Raw genomic sequence first — 15,161 nt, forward strand, 5'->3', positions numbered from 1 at the left:
ATTCCTATTCGGTGAAATATTTTTGTTTTTTGACGTACTTATATTTCTGTCTTTGTTTTTTCTTATTTCACGTACATAACGTTCTGCACCACATATTCAACATATATGCACATTTAAATTCAAAAAATATTCCCACATATTCTCTATTTTTTAATGATTCGTGTGCTCTGCATCTTATATGTTTAACGTACTCAAACAATCGGCATCATCTGTTTAGCGTTCTCTAATTTCATGTTTCTCCTTTTTTCTTAAAATGTATGTTTTTCAGGGGATATAAAGTTCTAGAGCCGTTATGGCTGCAGCTTCACCTTTGCTGCAATATCCAACACCGGATATAGATGTTTCGAGCTCATCGACATCGTTGCAACCTGCAAGCTCTTCACAGTTTCCACAGGTTGTTCCTTACTTCCAGATATTAATAGATTGTTCCTTTCAGATATTTGTGTAGTCCATAACTTGTTTCTTCAAGGATATACTGTTTCAAGAGTTTCCTTGCAGACAAGTTCTAACATCTCTAATCAACAACAGATTGGAACCAACAACCAATATCAACCGTATTACCTACGACCGGGTTATCGATTCAAGACAAATTTGGTTCGTGATAATCATACATGCGCTTCGTCATCTGTTTGTTGATGTTTTAGTAGTTAGAACTGACGGCTGTTTCCGTTATACAAACAATGACATTTATAACAAGTATCTAAATGTACTTTCAGTTAAAGTCTGATTTTTTTCCAACAGCTTATGTGGTTATTGCAGCAACCGGTATTGGATGTTGCTGATGGTCCGGGTAGGCGATTGCGCAAAAATGTTGCAAATGTCCGACGTCATATCGATTATATTGCTAATGTATTAAATCATTTTGAGGTATGTTTGCACCCAAATACCAACCTCTAATATTGTATTTGGCTAGTTTGTACCATGCGTTATCTAATCTCATGTTGTAAATTCGGGTTCTTATCAATAGCTTTATTGCGAGGAAATTTTTTTTATCATTGTTGAGTGAACTGTAGTTTCCGTCATTGGTTGTGATTAAAGTTCCTTCATTTATGATATACTAATCCTCTTTTCAACATTTATAATTCATTCCTCATATTGCTGAACAACTTATACCAATATCTGGGAAATCTTGGAGCTGAGGTAATAAATTGCTTATATGTTCTGTGAAATGTCTGTCAATAGTACATACCCTTTTCAATTAATAGGTTAAAATTGGTTGTACTGATTTAACGTAGTATCGAAATGAAAGTAGGAAGGAAATATGAATGTGAAGGAATTCTTTAGAATTGGTTTTATTGATGAAATAGTTGACATGTGAAACGAATTTTTAGGCTCGATTGTGGCAGCATGATGTACGTGGTCGTGTGGCCGTTCAGCCAGACATACTATACCAGAATTCTGCAGTTCCTCCAACCACTATTGTAGACAAGACTATTGACTGTGTTTTAAATAAATTTGTGCGAGCTGCAATGAATAAAGTTAAATGTCCTATTTACAGTATTTGCGTAAGTTATTAATTTTTGCATGTAGTTTTAGTCTTCACTCTGGATTGTACTGAATTGATATAATCGAGATTTTCTCACATTATAGCTATGAGATAAGTCTAGGATATCTTTGCTCAGTTTACATCATTTTAGTAATATCATGGAGTGGTTTTCCACTTTTTTAATTAAGTTTTTTGTCTTAGTTACCGTTGACATACAACGATGTTTAGTGTTAGACTCCTGCAAGTCAGTGATTTATAAGTTTCAGTGGACACCAGAGGGTAAACGGCTGATAACGGGTGCATCGACGGGCGAATTCACTTTATGGAATGGTACAGCTTTCAATTTCGAGACAATTCTTCAGGTATTTGTGGCAGCTTTTACCGTCCATTTCTCACTGTATCGCGTTTATTCACTTTTGTCTCATTCATTCATTTCCATGCGTCACCGTATGTTATCCATTACTCCTTGTTATACGTCGTAAGTCACTAATTCGGCCTCAAATAAAATGAAATAAAGAAAAGGCTGAAAAGAGTTTGTGAGTAGAATTATTTTTATTTATAACATAAATGAAAATAAAGGATGATCTAGTCGGCACTGCCTTTTTTACAAATATGCCGATATTTTCCTGCTTTGTATCATTATGAAGCAGATAAATAATTTATAAGGCGCTGCTTGTTGACAGGTTGCATTGCGGTTATCAGCGAGAGTATTGGGCTTATCCTCCAGTACCTACGTTATTTCTGCATTTTGTAAAATCAATTCAAAATTGACTCATATATCAAATGGTTGACTTCTTCAAAACATTAGCGACTCGTTAAAATCTCATGGGATGTTGAAATGTAAAAGCTATAAGTTTACCAGTTAAAGTAGGTCATTTTAAACTTTTCTGTTTTGGCCAACTACGCGATGGTCAAAAAAACATTATGACTTTCTGGCTTTTTCATAATTTGGCTTAGTGTGGGTCGCATGGATTATTTTGCATCACAGTGATGAACGAAATGCTAACCATGTATTTACGTTTATTCATAAACTTTGTTGAGATAGATTTATTAAGCCTGATTATATCCAATAATTTGCTGCAGTTTGGAAGGGTAGATGGTAAAGCATAATACAATTCTTCCTGTTGGGAATAAAGTGATGTTACCCTCAGTTGAAGTCTAGATATCTTGTTAAAAAGGGTCCCATTGTTACTCGGAAATTGGATTGACATTGTGACGACATTTAATGGGAGTATTGAAGGTATATAAGTCACTTGAAGATGGCTCGTTTGTAATTCTTGAAAACATTCTGATTTTCGAATGGACAATTATGATAGCCCTTCAATTTTAATTCTTTAATGATGTTTAATGTTTGCACTTATTGATAGTAGACCTCGCATTTTTTAAGGACAACTTCCCAGCAACATTTCAGCGGTTTCATTTCTTGCACCAGAAAATTTGAATGTTTTGAGATGTTTCATGAGAGGCTTAGAACATTTGTTGCAAATGTATCGACTTATATTGTAACACAGGTTAAGGAAATTCTTAGCAAGTTAGTAGTTAACAAATTAAGATGACGACAAATTACAGATGAACTGTCCTGAAAAAGTACAATAAGAAATCAGGTACCGTTGTGAATGGATGAGTAACGAGCAGTATAGCAATTAGAGGTCTCGAATGTTACGGAAAACGAGAATGTATCCAGTCAGAATATGCTTTAATTTTGTTTTGACTCTTTTGGTCTTTGAGATGAAACAAATTGCATGTCATTGCAGTAATCCAGCATATATATGCATATTAGAATGGAAGGTGACATTGTTCCAAAAAAAAAAAAACTACGGCGAATTATGTAGATTTGCTACGGATTGTTTTTTTTTTTTCTTTTTGTTGATCTTAGGCATTAACATCATTACGTAAATCCAGTTTTATTTTTTTAATCAATAAAAATTCGGTAATTTCCATTTTTATCCACTTGAATAAGTATTTTTACTTTGAACGTTTACATATGATTTCTTACTCTTCCGGCAAGATTATTCATCTTAATCAATTATTTAGGATGAATAGAAGGTTCAAGCTAGTATCGCCAAATAAATTCTTTGTGATACCTTCTATCATTTAATCAAAGATGATATAATTGGAATACGAAAACCAATTGATTGTTGTGCATTCTACATATCGGAGAAGGATTATGTTTTTAATTAGAGTATGAAAGAAAAGCTTTATCAAGGGTCAGAATCCATTAATCTAGACGAGGAAATGATATTTGGAATCAGAGGGTTTACTTTTCAATTAGAGCATAGAAGCGAGGCTTTGTTAAGGGTTAGAATCCATTAATTTAGGCGAAGAAGCAGAATTTGAAATTTCAAGTTCCTTGATTATAATGAAGCAAAAAATGATTTTTATAACTCGCGGCACGAGCCCCTAGAATGTTCTGAAAAAAGTGTCGTTATCTTCATCAATGAAAGCTGTAATATTTTCAGTACTCTCAGTTAATTGGTGTCACTTCCAACTAATTGTATACAATGGGTAAATTAAGCAAGGGAATTAACTGTTGAAGTGCGGTCTTCCAGGCCCACGACACAGCGATCCGTGCTCTAAAATGGTCACACAACGATCAGTGGCTTGTATCAGCGGATCACGACGGTTTCGTGAAATATTGGCAGCCGAATATGAACAATGTGCATATGTATCAAGCGCATAAAGATGAGGCTATCCGATCTATCAGGTTGGTTATGTATTTCGTCATTTAAATTGAATCAACTTTTATTTTTGAAAGATCTAGGTTTGATTCCGATTCGACTGATGTTCGAGTTTTCTCACTACTAGTTTTTAGTTTTGCGCCCACAGATGTGAAGTTGGTGACTGGTTCAGACGATGCTACAGCTCGGATTTGGGATTTTGCTCGATGTGCTGAAGAAAAAGTACTACGCGGCCACGGATCGGATGTGCGCAGCGTTGATTGGCATCCACAAAAGGGTTTGATATGCACTGGATCACGTGACTCACAACAACCAGTGAAGTTATGGGATCCAAAAACAGGGCAGTGTTTATCAACTTTGTGAGTTTTTCCAATTTTTCTGAATTCTGTTCTATAAGGGTCTATATGAAGTTATCTACAAACGATTGATATGTGGCGTTTATTGCAATTTTTGGAGTTTTAAAAAGTTATGGTCGATAATTCGCAGTAATTTTTTTTTAAAATTATTGCCTTTAAGGCATGATCATAAAAACTCAGTAATGGCAGTGCAATGGAATAAAAATGGAAATTGGTTGTTGACAGGATCCCGCGATCATCTGATCAAAATGTACGATATCAGAATGATGCGTGAAATGCATACGTACAGGGGACACAAAAAGGAAGTTACTGGTTAGTTTCCTACGTCCAGTAATTTATTACTCTTTGCTTTCGAAATTCGGATTTTTCCGGAATTTCAGCCTCTTTCGTATTCTATATTTAAACTCATCATTTTTTTGCATTTTACATTATATCATTTTGTAGCATTAGCTTGGCATCCGGTTCATGAGGGTATGTTTGTAAGTGGTGGTGGTGATGGATCACTGGCATACTGGCTCGTAAATAATGACAAGGAACTTGGATTTTTGGAGCATGCTCATGACCAAGCCATATGGACACTTGAATGGCATCCTTTAGGTCATATCCTGGCATCAGGTACATCCCGCTTTAAGCTGAAGTTATATTTACTCCATAAATGGCGGAAACTTTTCGAATATTGTGGTTCAAACATTGCTTAGCCTCTAGACATTCTGTATTTAAATCGGTCGTAAAAAAATTTTTGTATAGGTAAAAAATTCGAGGCTGACCTAACCCAATTTGGAAATCCGGTTTCAAAATTCTGGTCTTGCAGTTATATTTTCCAGGTTCTAATGATAATAACACGAAGTTTTGGGCGCGAAATCGTCCAGGTGACACGCAGGATGATATCTATGGGTTGGCATCGTTTTCTGGGTCAATACCAACGCCGGCAAAGGAAACAAAAACTGAAACTGCTGAGGAAAAGGCGTTTGTCGCCGTTATTCCAGGTGCTACTGAATTGTTTTTCTAATTTTTTTACAGAAATAAAATAAAGCGGTCTTAAAAGTTATATTATTAAACGGTTCTTTCCGGGCAGAAATATGTTGAAACGAAGAGAAAATTCCGATTCGAAATTTCTATTCATTGTATGCTTTTTGAAGGTATGGGCTTGGATGATGACGTGTTCCAAGGGATGCAAAAAAAGGATGCACGAACAACTGTCGGTGGTCCGCCGGTTGGTGGACCTTTATTGTTTCCAGAAGATCCGAACGCACGTCAACAGGTAAATTGATGAGTATCACTTCCGCTGATGAAATCTTTGAGATGCGGTAATATTTTGAAAGTTGGGGCAGTCGACTTTTCCAAGTTATTCCTTGGTTACAATAACAGTGTTATAATTAGATATCATTATACAAATACTGGTGAATATTAAATTAGAAGTGAATTTTTTGTTTTTTTAGACGATGAGTATCGGTGCAAAGAGGACTTTGATCAAGCAGCCTCCACCAAAGAAAGCTCAGCGGCAATTTGAACGAATGTGGAATGTTGCAAAGCCTGGAGCTTCGGGAAACGATGATTATGTCGACGAAGTGCCTGATGAAGGAACGTTCCGGCGGTCCAAAGCTTCCTTGCTTGGGCCACCACCACGCTCGTTATTATCTTCAAAACGTGAAGAAGGTAATCAGTAGATTTTTGAAGCTTTTGGATGGTGCTCCTATTTGTTATCATACTGCAAAAGTATCGTACTTGCGAAAGAATTAACCGTTTTCAGATTTATGCTTATTTTTAATTAGCTAATAGCATGCTGAATAAATGTCTTCGAATAATTACATATTTTTTTATAGTCAAATTTTCAGAAGGCCGATCACCCAGTCCTGGTCAGGACAATAGGAGTAGACGTTCCCAGAAAAATGTTACTCATCCTACTGGGTCAGATCAGGAGGTGGGTTCAGTACCCTTGCAAATGCCACCACCTCTATCATCTGCACCAGCGGTTGTACAACAGTGGCCAAATCCAACAGCATCTCAGCCACCAGTAATACAACAAATTACTCAGCAGCCGAGTATTCTGGTACCAACCGTGCAAAGTATGTTCTTACTAGTCGTATTTCCGCCTTTTTTTTCCTTCTTTGCTTATTTTGATAATTTTTAACCAGGTTAGTTCTTTAGCGATGTCGACTAGAATTTCATAAGCACTGGTACAGTATCTGCATGTTTCCTGCTTGTATTAGTTTAATATTATCAAGTTTGGAAAGTATCTACAGGGCTTCATTTAGTATCTACAGGGGTTTCATTCTCTTTTTTTAAATATCCTATCTCATTTACCGTGTAGGTAGCAGCCTACACGAGACGTTTCAATGACGAACCATCGCTGAAAAATAAGGGCAGTTTTATTTAACGTGAGGAAGTCCTCCAAATGTCACTGTTGAACCTTTTAGTTCCTAGAAATAATCTTTTAATCTGTCTTCTCACTTGTATTACTTCTCCTCTATTGTCGCCGGATTTATGTGCTTCCAGATCGTCAGCGTTATTGAGATGCTAATCTAATAATGCTACTGTCCCGTTTTTCTTAACTTGAAGTTCCGAATATTTTTGTTTCATTTATGACTTATCAACTATTATTTTATTAGTAAATACCGTCCTATTTTTTTCAGCACTAACAGCAGTGGCGCAGATGGGAGCAGCTGGTATACCTTTGCCTGCGTTACCCATGCCACCAGCTATTGGTCCACTCATTTGGCCACCACCAATTCCGGCTAACCTTACACCTTTGGCTGCTGCATCATCGTCATCCGTCCAAAACAGAGTATATTTTCGGAAATGTGCTATACGTAGATATATTTTTCATAAGCCAAATAAAGAAAAAACCAAGTTCATCCATCTTGTAGTAGTTGATATTCTTGTTCTATCCATCTTCTTAATTCTTCATTTCAGGATGTGGACTATCGTACTGGACTTCCTTCTCTCCCAATGCCACCACTTTTACCAGGTAACGGCACCAGTACATCTAATGATGTGGATCTAAGAAATCAGCAACCCTCGTCATCTTCACAATCGCAAAGCTGGCGGTCTAGTGCACAACCAGACAATAAATCAATAAACAGTGATGAAACATCAAGAACTGCCCCTTCCACAGGTTTGTAATCATCATGGATTGTTTCTGTCTACTGTGACAATTTGAATTTGAAAAATAATGATATTGAATTTATGTGTATCAGATCATATATATTTTCAGGTGAAATGAGAATACACGACCCTCGTATAAGAGTCGGGTCTCGAGGAAGTATAGCCAGGAATGGCGATGACGATAGGCCAGGAGGATCTGCACCTGGAACTCAAGTACGCGACCCTCGCAGAAGGCCTCAATTACGTACGCCGGCGGTGCCTAAACAGGTCTATTTGTTGTTGAATTCCAAAGATTTATATAGCATCACTTCCGAATTTGGATTTTATCTCGAATAAATTTAAAAATTGTCCTACAATTCAGAACTTAAAAATTTTGAAAATCATGTAGGAAATTCATGTGATGTTCAGGACGAAGACTTTGATGGTCGTTTCGAAGGTAGCCAAGTTCGACGGCGTGTTTGGATGCCGAATATGAATGAAACTGGAGATGGTAGAGTTGGACCCGGTCAATCAATCCCAATGCGCTATGAATTCAACTGTCCGGCCGGTGATTTTGATGATCGCCTTCAACATCATCAGCAACAGTACCCACCCTATCTACATCAACATTCTGGTGGTGGATTAGTGCGACGAGGGGCAAGCCGAAATCGAATTCATAGAGGAGCTTATTAATTGTTGATATTTGCATCAAAATTCAAATCGTTGACCTCAAACAGTTCACTCGGGGGGAGGGGGGAGGGGGAGGCGGGGGGGAAGGAGGGGGTAGCCAAATTAACTTCTTCAGTAACCAAATCATACCTGTTATTCCGAAGTACGGATTACTTTACGATAATTTTATGTTATCGTTCTAAATTTTCAATATAAATATGGGAAATTTGAAGTATAGAAGTTGTATTTCATCCTATTTCCCTTTATTCGTGCATGATTGAATTCGTCGCTTTTTCCGTTTTATGGCTTTATTGTGTTCTTCTGCACTATTTACTTGGCTGTATGGTAAATTTATGCTGCTTTCTCATTATGATACATAAATAAGGATGTGAAGATAATATCCTCCAGCTTACAAAATCACAAGACCAACTTGAAACTGTCTCTCGATATCAGTAGCATGAAAATGTCATCTGTCCAATGATTTATATTAAAAATATTTTATAATAAAAACGGAAATAACAGATAAAAGTTCAAATGTTAGGAAGTGCACTCAATACTCCGTAATTTTGAGCGGCCTTGGAGGTTTCTGGTGATTTTCTGCAACTCCTCGAGGAAATATTTTAGAATGTTCGAATGGAGTACCAAATAGTGATTGGTCAGTGTGCACGTTCCTTTGCTCTTCATCCGTAACAACCGAACGTCCATCTTCGAGTGCCATTTGCTTTGTCAACATAACCAAACTCTGATGCAACCAGTTTTAATCAATCAACAAAATGAAAATTACCCACTTCTTACTGAGTGTAATTTAAAACGTACTTATTGTTATGTAGCTCAAACATCCATCATATCTATCAAAATTATTACAAAAAGTAGCAATATAACCTTAAAGGATTCCGGTTCGTAGATTGCAAGTTGCGAGATGACAATGTTGTCTAACAGAATATGTGCTTTTGCAAGCATATTCCGAAAGGGTGCATAATCGAAATGATACTCAGCAAGGGCTGCTCTCACTCGTTCTTCTGCATACTACAATCTTCATCAATTACGATACATAATATTTTGAATATACAAAAGAAAGGAAGTAACGCCGAAGAAAACTTACATATTTCTCCAATCTTGGGGCATCTTCACGTTGCATACTCAAATACGTATATAGTTTATTCAATTTCCTTAAACCTCTTCGTACGGTAGTTCGTTGGAAACCATATTGCCACTAAAACATAAGACATCTTTGTGTACACTCGTGGAATGAAGAATCATTAACACCATAATCTAATGTATATTTTAGCATTAACATACTTTAATGCAACCATTCCTCAGTATGACTATAAACTCAACGTACACACCAACACTATCATAATTTTATTATAACAGAGAAGTTTTTTAATGTAAAACATACAGCAACAAATCTCCTAAGCTGTTCACGTTTCTGCCATACATCTGGTTTGATTTTGACATGGAATGGATGATATGGGCTATTGATGATGCGACGCAAGAAGTTGACCTCACTTAACCTCATCTTGTCTTGATCAAACCAATCATAAATAGTCCGTCAACTCCACAGCCATACCTTCAAGAACACAATACTATTAAGGGTAGTTTATTGTCCGACTAGTTATCACCACTACGAGGCCGCGTGAAATTGTGATTTGTTAGTTATGAAATGGGTAGTCAAACGGATATGATGGTTTGATTGTTGAGTATGGAGAGTGGTCAGTCTCCGTCACCGGTGTACGAGCAAGATAACGAAGCGGATTTATCCTTGTGAGTTGCATCTTTATGGTTCCGCTTTTCAACTGGATAAACAAGATAACTTTTCTGACTTCAGGAGAGTGTTAAGCCATTCGATGGAAGAGCCAGAACCATGCTCCTTCAACTTACGTCTCATTGAAGCTGTTCGTAGTAGCCGTTGTCTCTATGATGCCAAAGATCGTCTGTATCGCTCAGCGGATCATAAGATCAAAGTGTGGAATCGACTTGTACAAATATTACAATTTGATGGTGTTGTTGGTTTATTTGTATTGTTCTGATTTTATCATTTACAGTGACAAATACTACCGTATTCATGAGAGAATATCTCTCTGGCAGCCATTGAAGCTGTGAATAATTTTATTTGATTTCCACCTGCATATGTGTTGTGTGAGTCGTGGCAGAATATCATGGTCGGTATAATTTTCAAGGTCATTAAGCTATGTGGTTCATTAAAAATATTATCCCAGTCTTTGTGACATTTCGAGTAATGGTGATAGAATATCATGATGCTTTATCACGATTCTTACCATCGATCAAGTTTTATTAAAAGAAATTCCAGTTGTACATTGGATGGAAGTAAACTTGATCAGTTCTTTTTTTTTTTCAATGAACTTAATTGATGGGTTTTGAGATATTGAGAGTGTTGAGGACGTTGAATGTTGGGTAATTTTTCAGGTGATGCACGTACTTTATATAATCGTTGGAAACAGTTGCGTGACAAATATGGGAAAGAAAAAAAGAAGTTAAAATACGGTGCGGAACATACTGGATGGCAGTACTTTAAGCACTTGACCTTTTTAGATCCACATATGATTGACCGACAGCAGCAACAATTTGCTCGTGCTAAAGACGGCAAAGGAGTTATGCTTTCACCCGGAGGAGTTTGTATTTTACTTACTGTTTCCATCAATAACCAGGAAGAAAGGACAGGAATGATTTAGAACGAGGTAGTTAGATAAGTTGACATGGTTAAGCTGGAAAGTTGATTATTTGAAACTAGTCGTTGGCCCATTCTAGACTCCGCATCATATCGTGATCAACGACCCAACCTTCTCGCTATCATTGATCCAAGAGGTGCAGCAACATCCATGTCTATATGATATCAGAGATCCCAAATACAGACATTCCGAATGTCGAAATCAAGCATGGTCGGAAATCATCAAAAACTTGGACTTTCCAGGTTACAGGCATTCTTTCCCACTTCTAGTATGGTTTCTTCTTTTAAATGAAAAAGTTGGTACTCTGGTATATTGTAAACTTTTATTGACAATTTTCACTGTAATTATGTGGAATTAAACCTTTTTCTAGGAGACATCAATTCTATCTATAAGCAATGGAAAAAGGTACGCGATCGTTATGTGAGAGAAAAACGAAAGATGCGGATGTCGAGTGCAAACGGTGGTGAAGTGGAGGAGTCGCAGTGGGATCTGTTTCCACAGATGATGTGGATTGATCCATTTTTAGATGATCGAGCAACGTAAGTTAGATTATGCATTTATAAAGTTCAACGTTAATTTCTATCTATCTATGCAAAACGCAAAGCGGTATTTTTTCATTAAAAAGTTGTTCAGAGTACGAATAATGTCTGAAAGATTTATAGTTTCTCAAAGATCATTTTATAAATTGAAAAGATTTCATTTGGGCAACCAAATTAGGTTAAATAAATACTTTGATCAGCGATGCACTGATAATTGATCAAAATCTTTCAGACATTATTCAAGAAGTGTGAAGCGAAAACATGACAGTGAAGAGTTGTCTGAAGATGGCTTTTTGGACGATTTAACAGATAATTCGCACGGTCAGCACAGTGTCTCACAAAATCAGTCACCGTATTCTACTGTATTATTACCGGGAGGATTGACTGCTGTTAAAACAGTTCAGGGTGAGGAATTAATAAAATCTTTATTTGTTTAAAATAGAGAACTAGGTAAATCAAACATTGGTTATTTAGCACATCTTCTGTTTTATAGTGGCAGATATAACATTATCTCACTAAAGTACTTCAGAAAAAATGATCTTCGAAATTGTAAGTCCATGAACCAGTGGCTGAGAGGAATCCAAGCGTTGTTAGAAAAGAATGATTTTCGTTAGAATACCAAAATAACTTTCAGGTACTTCCAGAGAAGCAGAACGAACAGCAATGGTGACAAGAAATTTATCACTACAACAACGTGATATGAATGCTGTTGATGGTGACAAAGCATTTGCATTAAGTGTAACAGCTGATATGCTTGCACTTCCTGAGCATGCTAGAGCAATTGCAAAGGCTCAGATTCAGAACTGGCTTGATAATTCTAGGCTATCGCAGCAGATACAGTTTGATTCCAAATAGTGGCAACATTATTGTACAGTGCAAATGTTGAATCCAAATGCCAAGTTTGTTAGTATCGTTAATAGGATCTTGGGTATAGTATTGTCTTTGAAGTTGTCCTTAGAAATCACTCAGGTCATTGTAGTTTTATAAACATTATTTTTCTGGTTGTATTAGAAGCAAAAGAATACATTTCACTAGTTTTTCCTCTAAATTATTATTTTGTAATCTTCATTTATTTGGAGATACTTTTCTTGCTTCATTTTGTTATAAAATCAAATGTGTAGGAGAATTCTTTTTATGCATCTTTATTTATTTTTCTCGTATGTAATTTTTTCTATTCTCAAATGATTATTTTCCTTCCGTTTTCTTTGATTCTTATCGTTTTGTTCCCTTTTAAAGTTATGTTTGCATAAGATTTGTTGCAATCTGTGTTTATTTCGGACATAATAATGGCCAGCTGATTATTTTTATCCTCATTAATTACTTTTTAAGAGTATAATCAAATGTTGATCAAGTTGACAATAAGCAATCACCAAGAAACTGCAAAAGCAAAATGTGATTGGTACAGTGGTTATAGCATTGTACCGATCACATTGTACCAATTATGTTGGCTGTACTTTACGCTCAAATTGTATAATGCTGTAAATGTCCTAACAAAGTGGAACAATTCGCATTACAAAAAGTGAATATCAATTTATATCAACTTTTCATATTTCATATCTAGTCTATCTGCTCTTTATTGGAGTTGGCTGTACTTTGCGTATAAATCTAGCACGGGCTAGGGTTGTCTTCATAATGTCAATAGTGTTGCTTAGAAGACTCGTAAAACTGATAGTAATGTTGGACCAACTTCAAATGTGTAGTTCATCATTTCCAGGAGGCAGTGCCTTTTTTTTTCATCAAAACGGCGCTTGTCGGTATTTTCCATCGCTTGTTGAATAAAAACATTACGGCTATGGGTGAAGCTAGTCGGTGTCGACGTATCATTTGGATGGACTGCGAAATGACAGGTCTAGATGTCACTAGTAAAACAATTGTCGAAATTGCTTGTGTTATTACTGAACCTGATTTGACGGTAACTGTCATTGTGTTTCTTTTAAATCTAAATTTGAATGTCAGAAACTGGTGACCGATTTGTGGGGAAGATCTTAAGTGTTTAATTTATTTTAAAATTAGCATTCACTATTTCAGACACTTTGTATGATATTTGAGCATTCAGAACTGATGTGACTTAAAAGTTTGATTTGAATTGTTGATAAAGATGTACGAGTTGCCAGATTGTCGAAGAAGGACTTAATTTGATCATATCACAACCGAAAGATGTTCTTGAAGGAATGGATGATTGGTGTAAAGCAACATTCACGTCCAATGGCCTTCTCCAAGAAATACGATCCAGTAAAATAACAGTGCAACAAGCTGAGAATGAGGTGATTATTATGTTATTTTAATAAGTTGCTTTGAGTATGGAAGCAGATAGACTCTGATTACTTTAGTTCCTAACCAGTAGTCCGTGGACAACTGATAGTCCGCGAGAACTAAAATGTGATCCGCAAGGGTTACTCAATAATAAATTGTTAATAAAAAATTATATCCCTTCTTTTTTAATATTACAATTTACTGTGAGTTCAATTAATATGTCAAAAATTTTGCTTTAAATTTATTTTCAAACTAACAATTCAAGTTCCTGCTACAAATACAAAACCCAAAGTGTGGTCAGCGGTCAAGAAAAGCTTGAGAACCACTGAATTAGAGAAAAGGGCCAAGTTGTAAATTTTGAAAAGTATTGTAAGGCTAAAAGGAATGTACGTTGGCTTATTCTGTGCACTTATCATGCTCAGCACTTTTATATTTCTCTATTAGAATCTTCTGAATCGGAAATTAATTTTCAGATACTAACATATGTCCGACAGCATACTGATCCTGGTATGTGTCCTCTTGGTGGTAATTCTGTTGGTTCTGATCGAATTTTTCTACAAAAATATATGCCCACACTTGAAAAGCATTTACACTACCGAAACATAGATGTATCCAGTATAAAAGAGGTAGAGCTTCCTTTTAAGTCAAAAAAATTTGTTATTTGTCAAAATTAATTGATATTTCTCACCAATTATTAATGTACATTTCTTTATTTTCTTCGGTTAGCGCATTTCAGTTGGCGAAGCGATGGTACCCATACATCTATGCAAGGAAACCGCGAAAAGCAAATACTCATCGAGCACTTGGTGACATTCATGAGAGTATTCAAGAGCTGAATTGGTATAAGAAGAATATTTTCATCCCACGAACATAAACTTTGTTTTTTGTTGTTATTTAAGTCCAACAATATTCAGCTAATGAAAAATAAGGAAATATAAGGTTTGGAGAAATGCAATAAAGTGTTATGAAAAGATAGGAATGATCATGCCTGCACAGACCTAACTGCAAACAGTTGCATTTCTATTTGTCCTGTTTATTACATGTTTCCTCGATAATCTGCCATTTTTTCTGAGAAAATTAAATACCGTTCCCACAAGTGTCGGTAGAACATTTCGGGAGATATCGAGGATATTCCCCATTCTGTCATTCCATACCAGGTAGTGAATTAACCATACTGGGAACATTTTTTTTCTAACATTGAAGAAATCCCACAAGTAAGTTATATTCCCTATAATTTCTAAAAAGGAAGAGCCCTAATTAGTAAACCTATAATAGGTACTATTTTATACGACATGTGCTCTGAAACATGTGATGTAATGTACATCCATTCACGTGTGTATGTGATACCACAAAGGCAATATGATGAGTCATATATATATATATATATATATATATATATATATATA

The 15,161-nt window shown here is 36.0% G+C and overlaps 4 protein-coding genes across 4 annotated transcripts; 3 read left to right on the forward strand and 1 right to left on the reverse strand.

Annotated features, from left to right (window-relative positions):
• Positions 1-292: 292 nt before the first annotated feature.
• On the forward strand, positions 293-8,333 carry LOAG_01769 (hypothetical protein; the record flags this gene model as incomplete). Its single annotated transcript, XM_003137307.2, has 17 exons — positions 293-394; positions 499-594; positions 760-867; positions 1,332-1,505; positions 1,753-1,848; positions 4,036-4,190; positions 4,299-4,523; positions 4,681-4,832; positions 4,965-5,135; positions 5,345-5,506; positions 5,660-5,781; positions 5,960-6,176; positions 6,356-6,586; positions 7,154-7,305; positions 7,434-7,635; positions 7,735-7,892; positions 8,034-8,333. 17 exons carry the CDS (start codon positions 293-295, stop codon positions 8,295-8,297), a joined length of 2,787 nt encoding a protein of 928 aa, XP_003137355.1. The 3' UTR covers positions 8,298-8,333.
• Positions 8,334-8,380: 47 nt separating this feature from the next.
• On the reverse strand, positions 8,381-9,876 carry LOAG_01770 (50S ribosomal protein L20). Its single transcript, XM_003137308.2, has 4 exons — positions 9,673-9,876; positions 9,376-9,486; positions 9,156-9,299; positions 8,381-9,015 (listed from the first exon to the last, which is right to left on the reverse strand). Exons 1-4 carry the CDS (start codon positions 9,790-9,792, stop codon positions 8,824-8,826), a joined length of 567 nt encoding a protein of 188 aa, XP_003137356.1. The 5' UTR covers positions 9,793-9,876; the 3' UTR covers positions 8,381-8,823.
• Positions 9,877-9,909: 33 nt separating this feature from the next.
• On the forward strand, positions 9,910-13,172 carry LOAG_01771 (hypothetical protein). The gene is made up of 7 exons (XM_003137309.2): positions 9,910-10,037; positions 10,102-10,274; positions 10,701-10,906; positions 11,043-11,205; positions 11,334-11,502; positions 11,735-11,907; positions 12,137-13,172. The coding sequence occupies exons 1-7, from the start codon at positions 9,976-9,978 to the stop codon at positions 12,355-12,357; spliced, it is 1,167 nt and encodes a 388-aa protein (XP_003137357.1). The 5' UTR covers positions 9,910-9,975; the 3' UTR covers positions 12,358-13,172.
• Positions 13,173-13,229: 57 nt separating this feature from the next.
• LOAG_01772 (smfn protein) lies at positions 13,230-14,727 on the forward strand. Its single transcript, XM_003137310.2, has 4 exons — positions 13,230-13,414; positions 13,617-13,766; positions 14,229-14,381; positions 14,492-14,727. Exons 1-4 carry the CDS (start codon positions 13,295-13,297, stop codon positions 14,627-14,629), a joined length of 561 nt encoding a protein of 186 aa, XP_003137358.1. The 5' UTR covers positions 13,230-13,294; the 3' UTR covers positions 14,630-14,727.
• Positions 14,728-15,161: the final 434 nt, after the last annotated feature.

This window comes from Loa loa, assembly GCF_000183805.2.
Source record: "Loa loa unplaced genomic scaffold supercont3.272, whole genome shotgun sequence".
NCBI classification, from domain to species: domain Eukaryota; kingdom Metazoa; phylum Nematoda; class Chromadorea; order Rhabditida; family Onchocercidae; genus Loa; species Loa loa.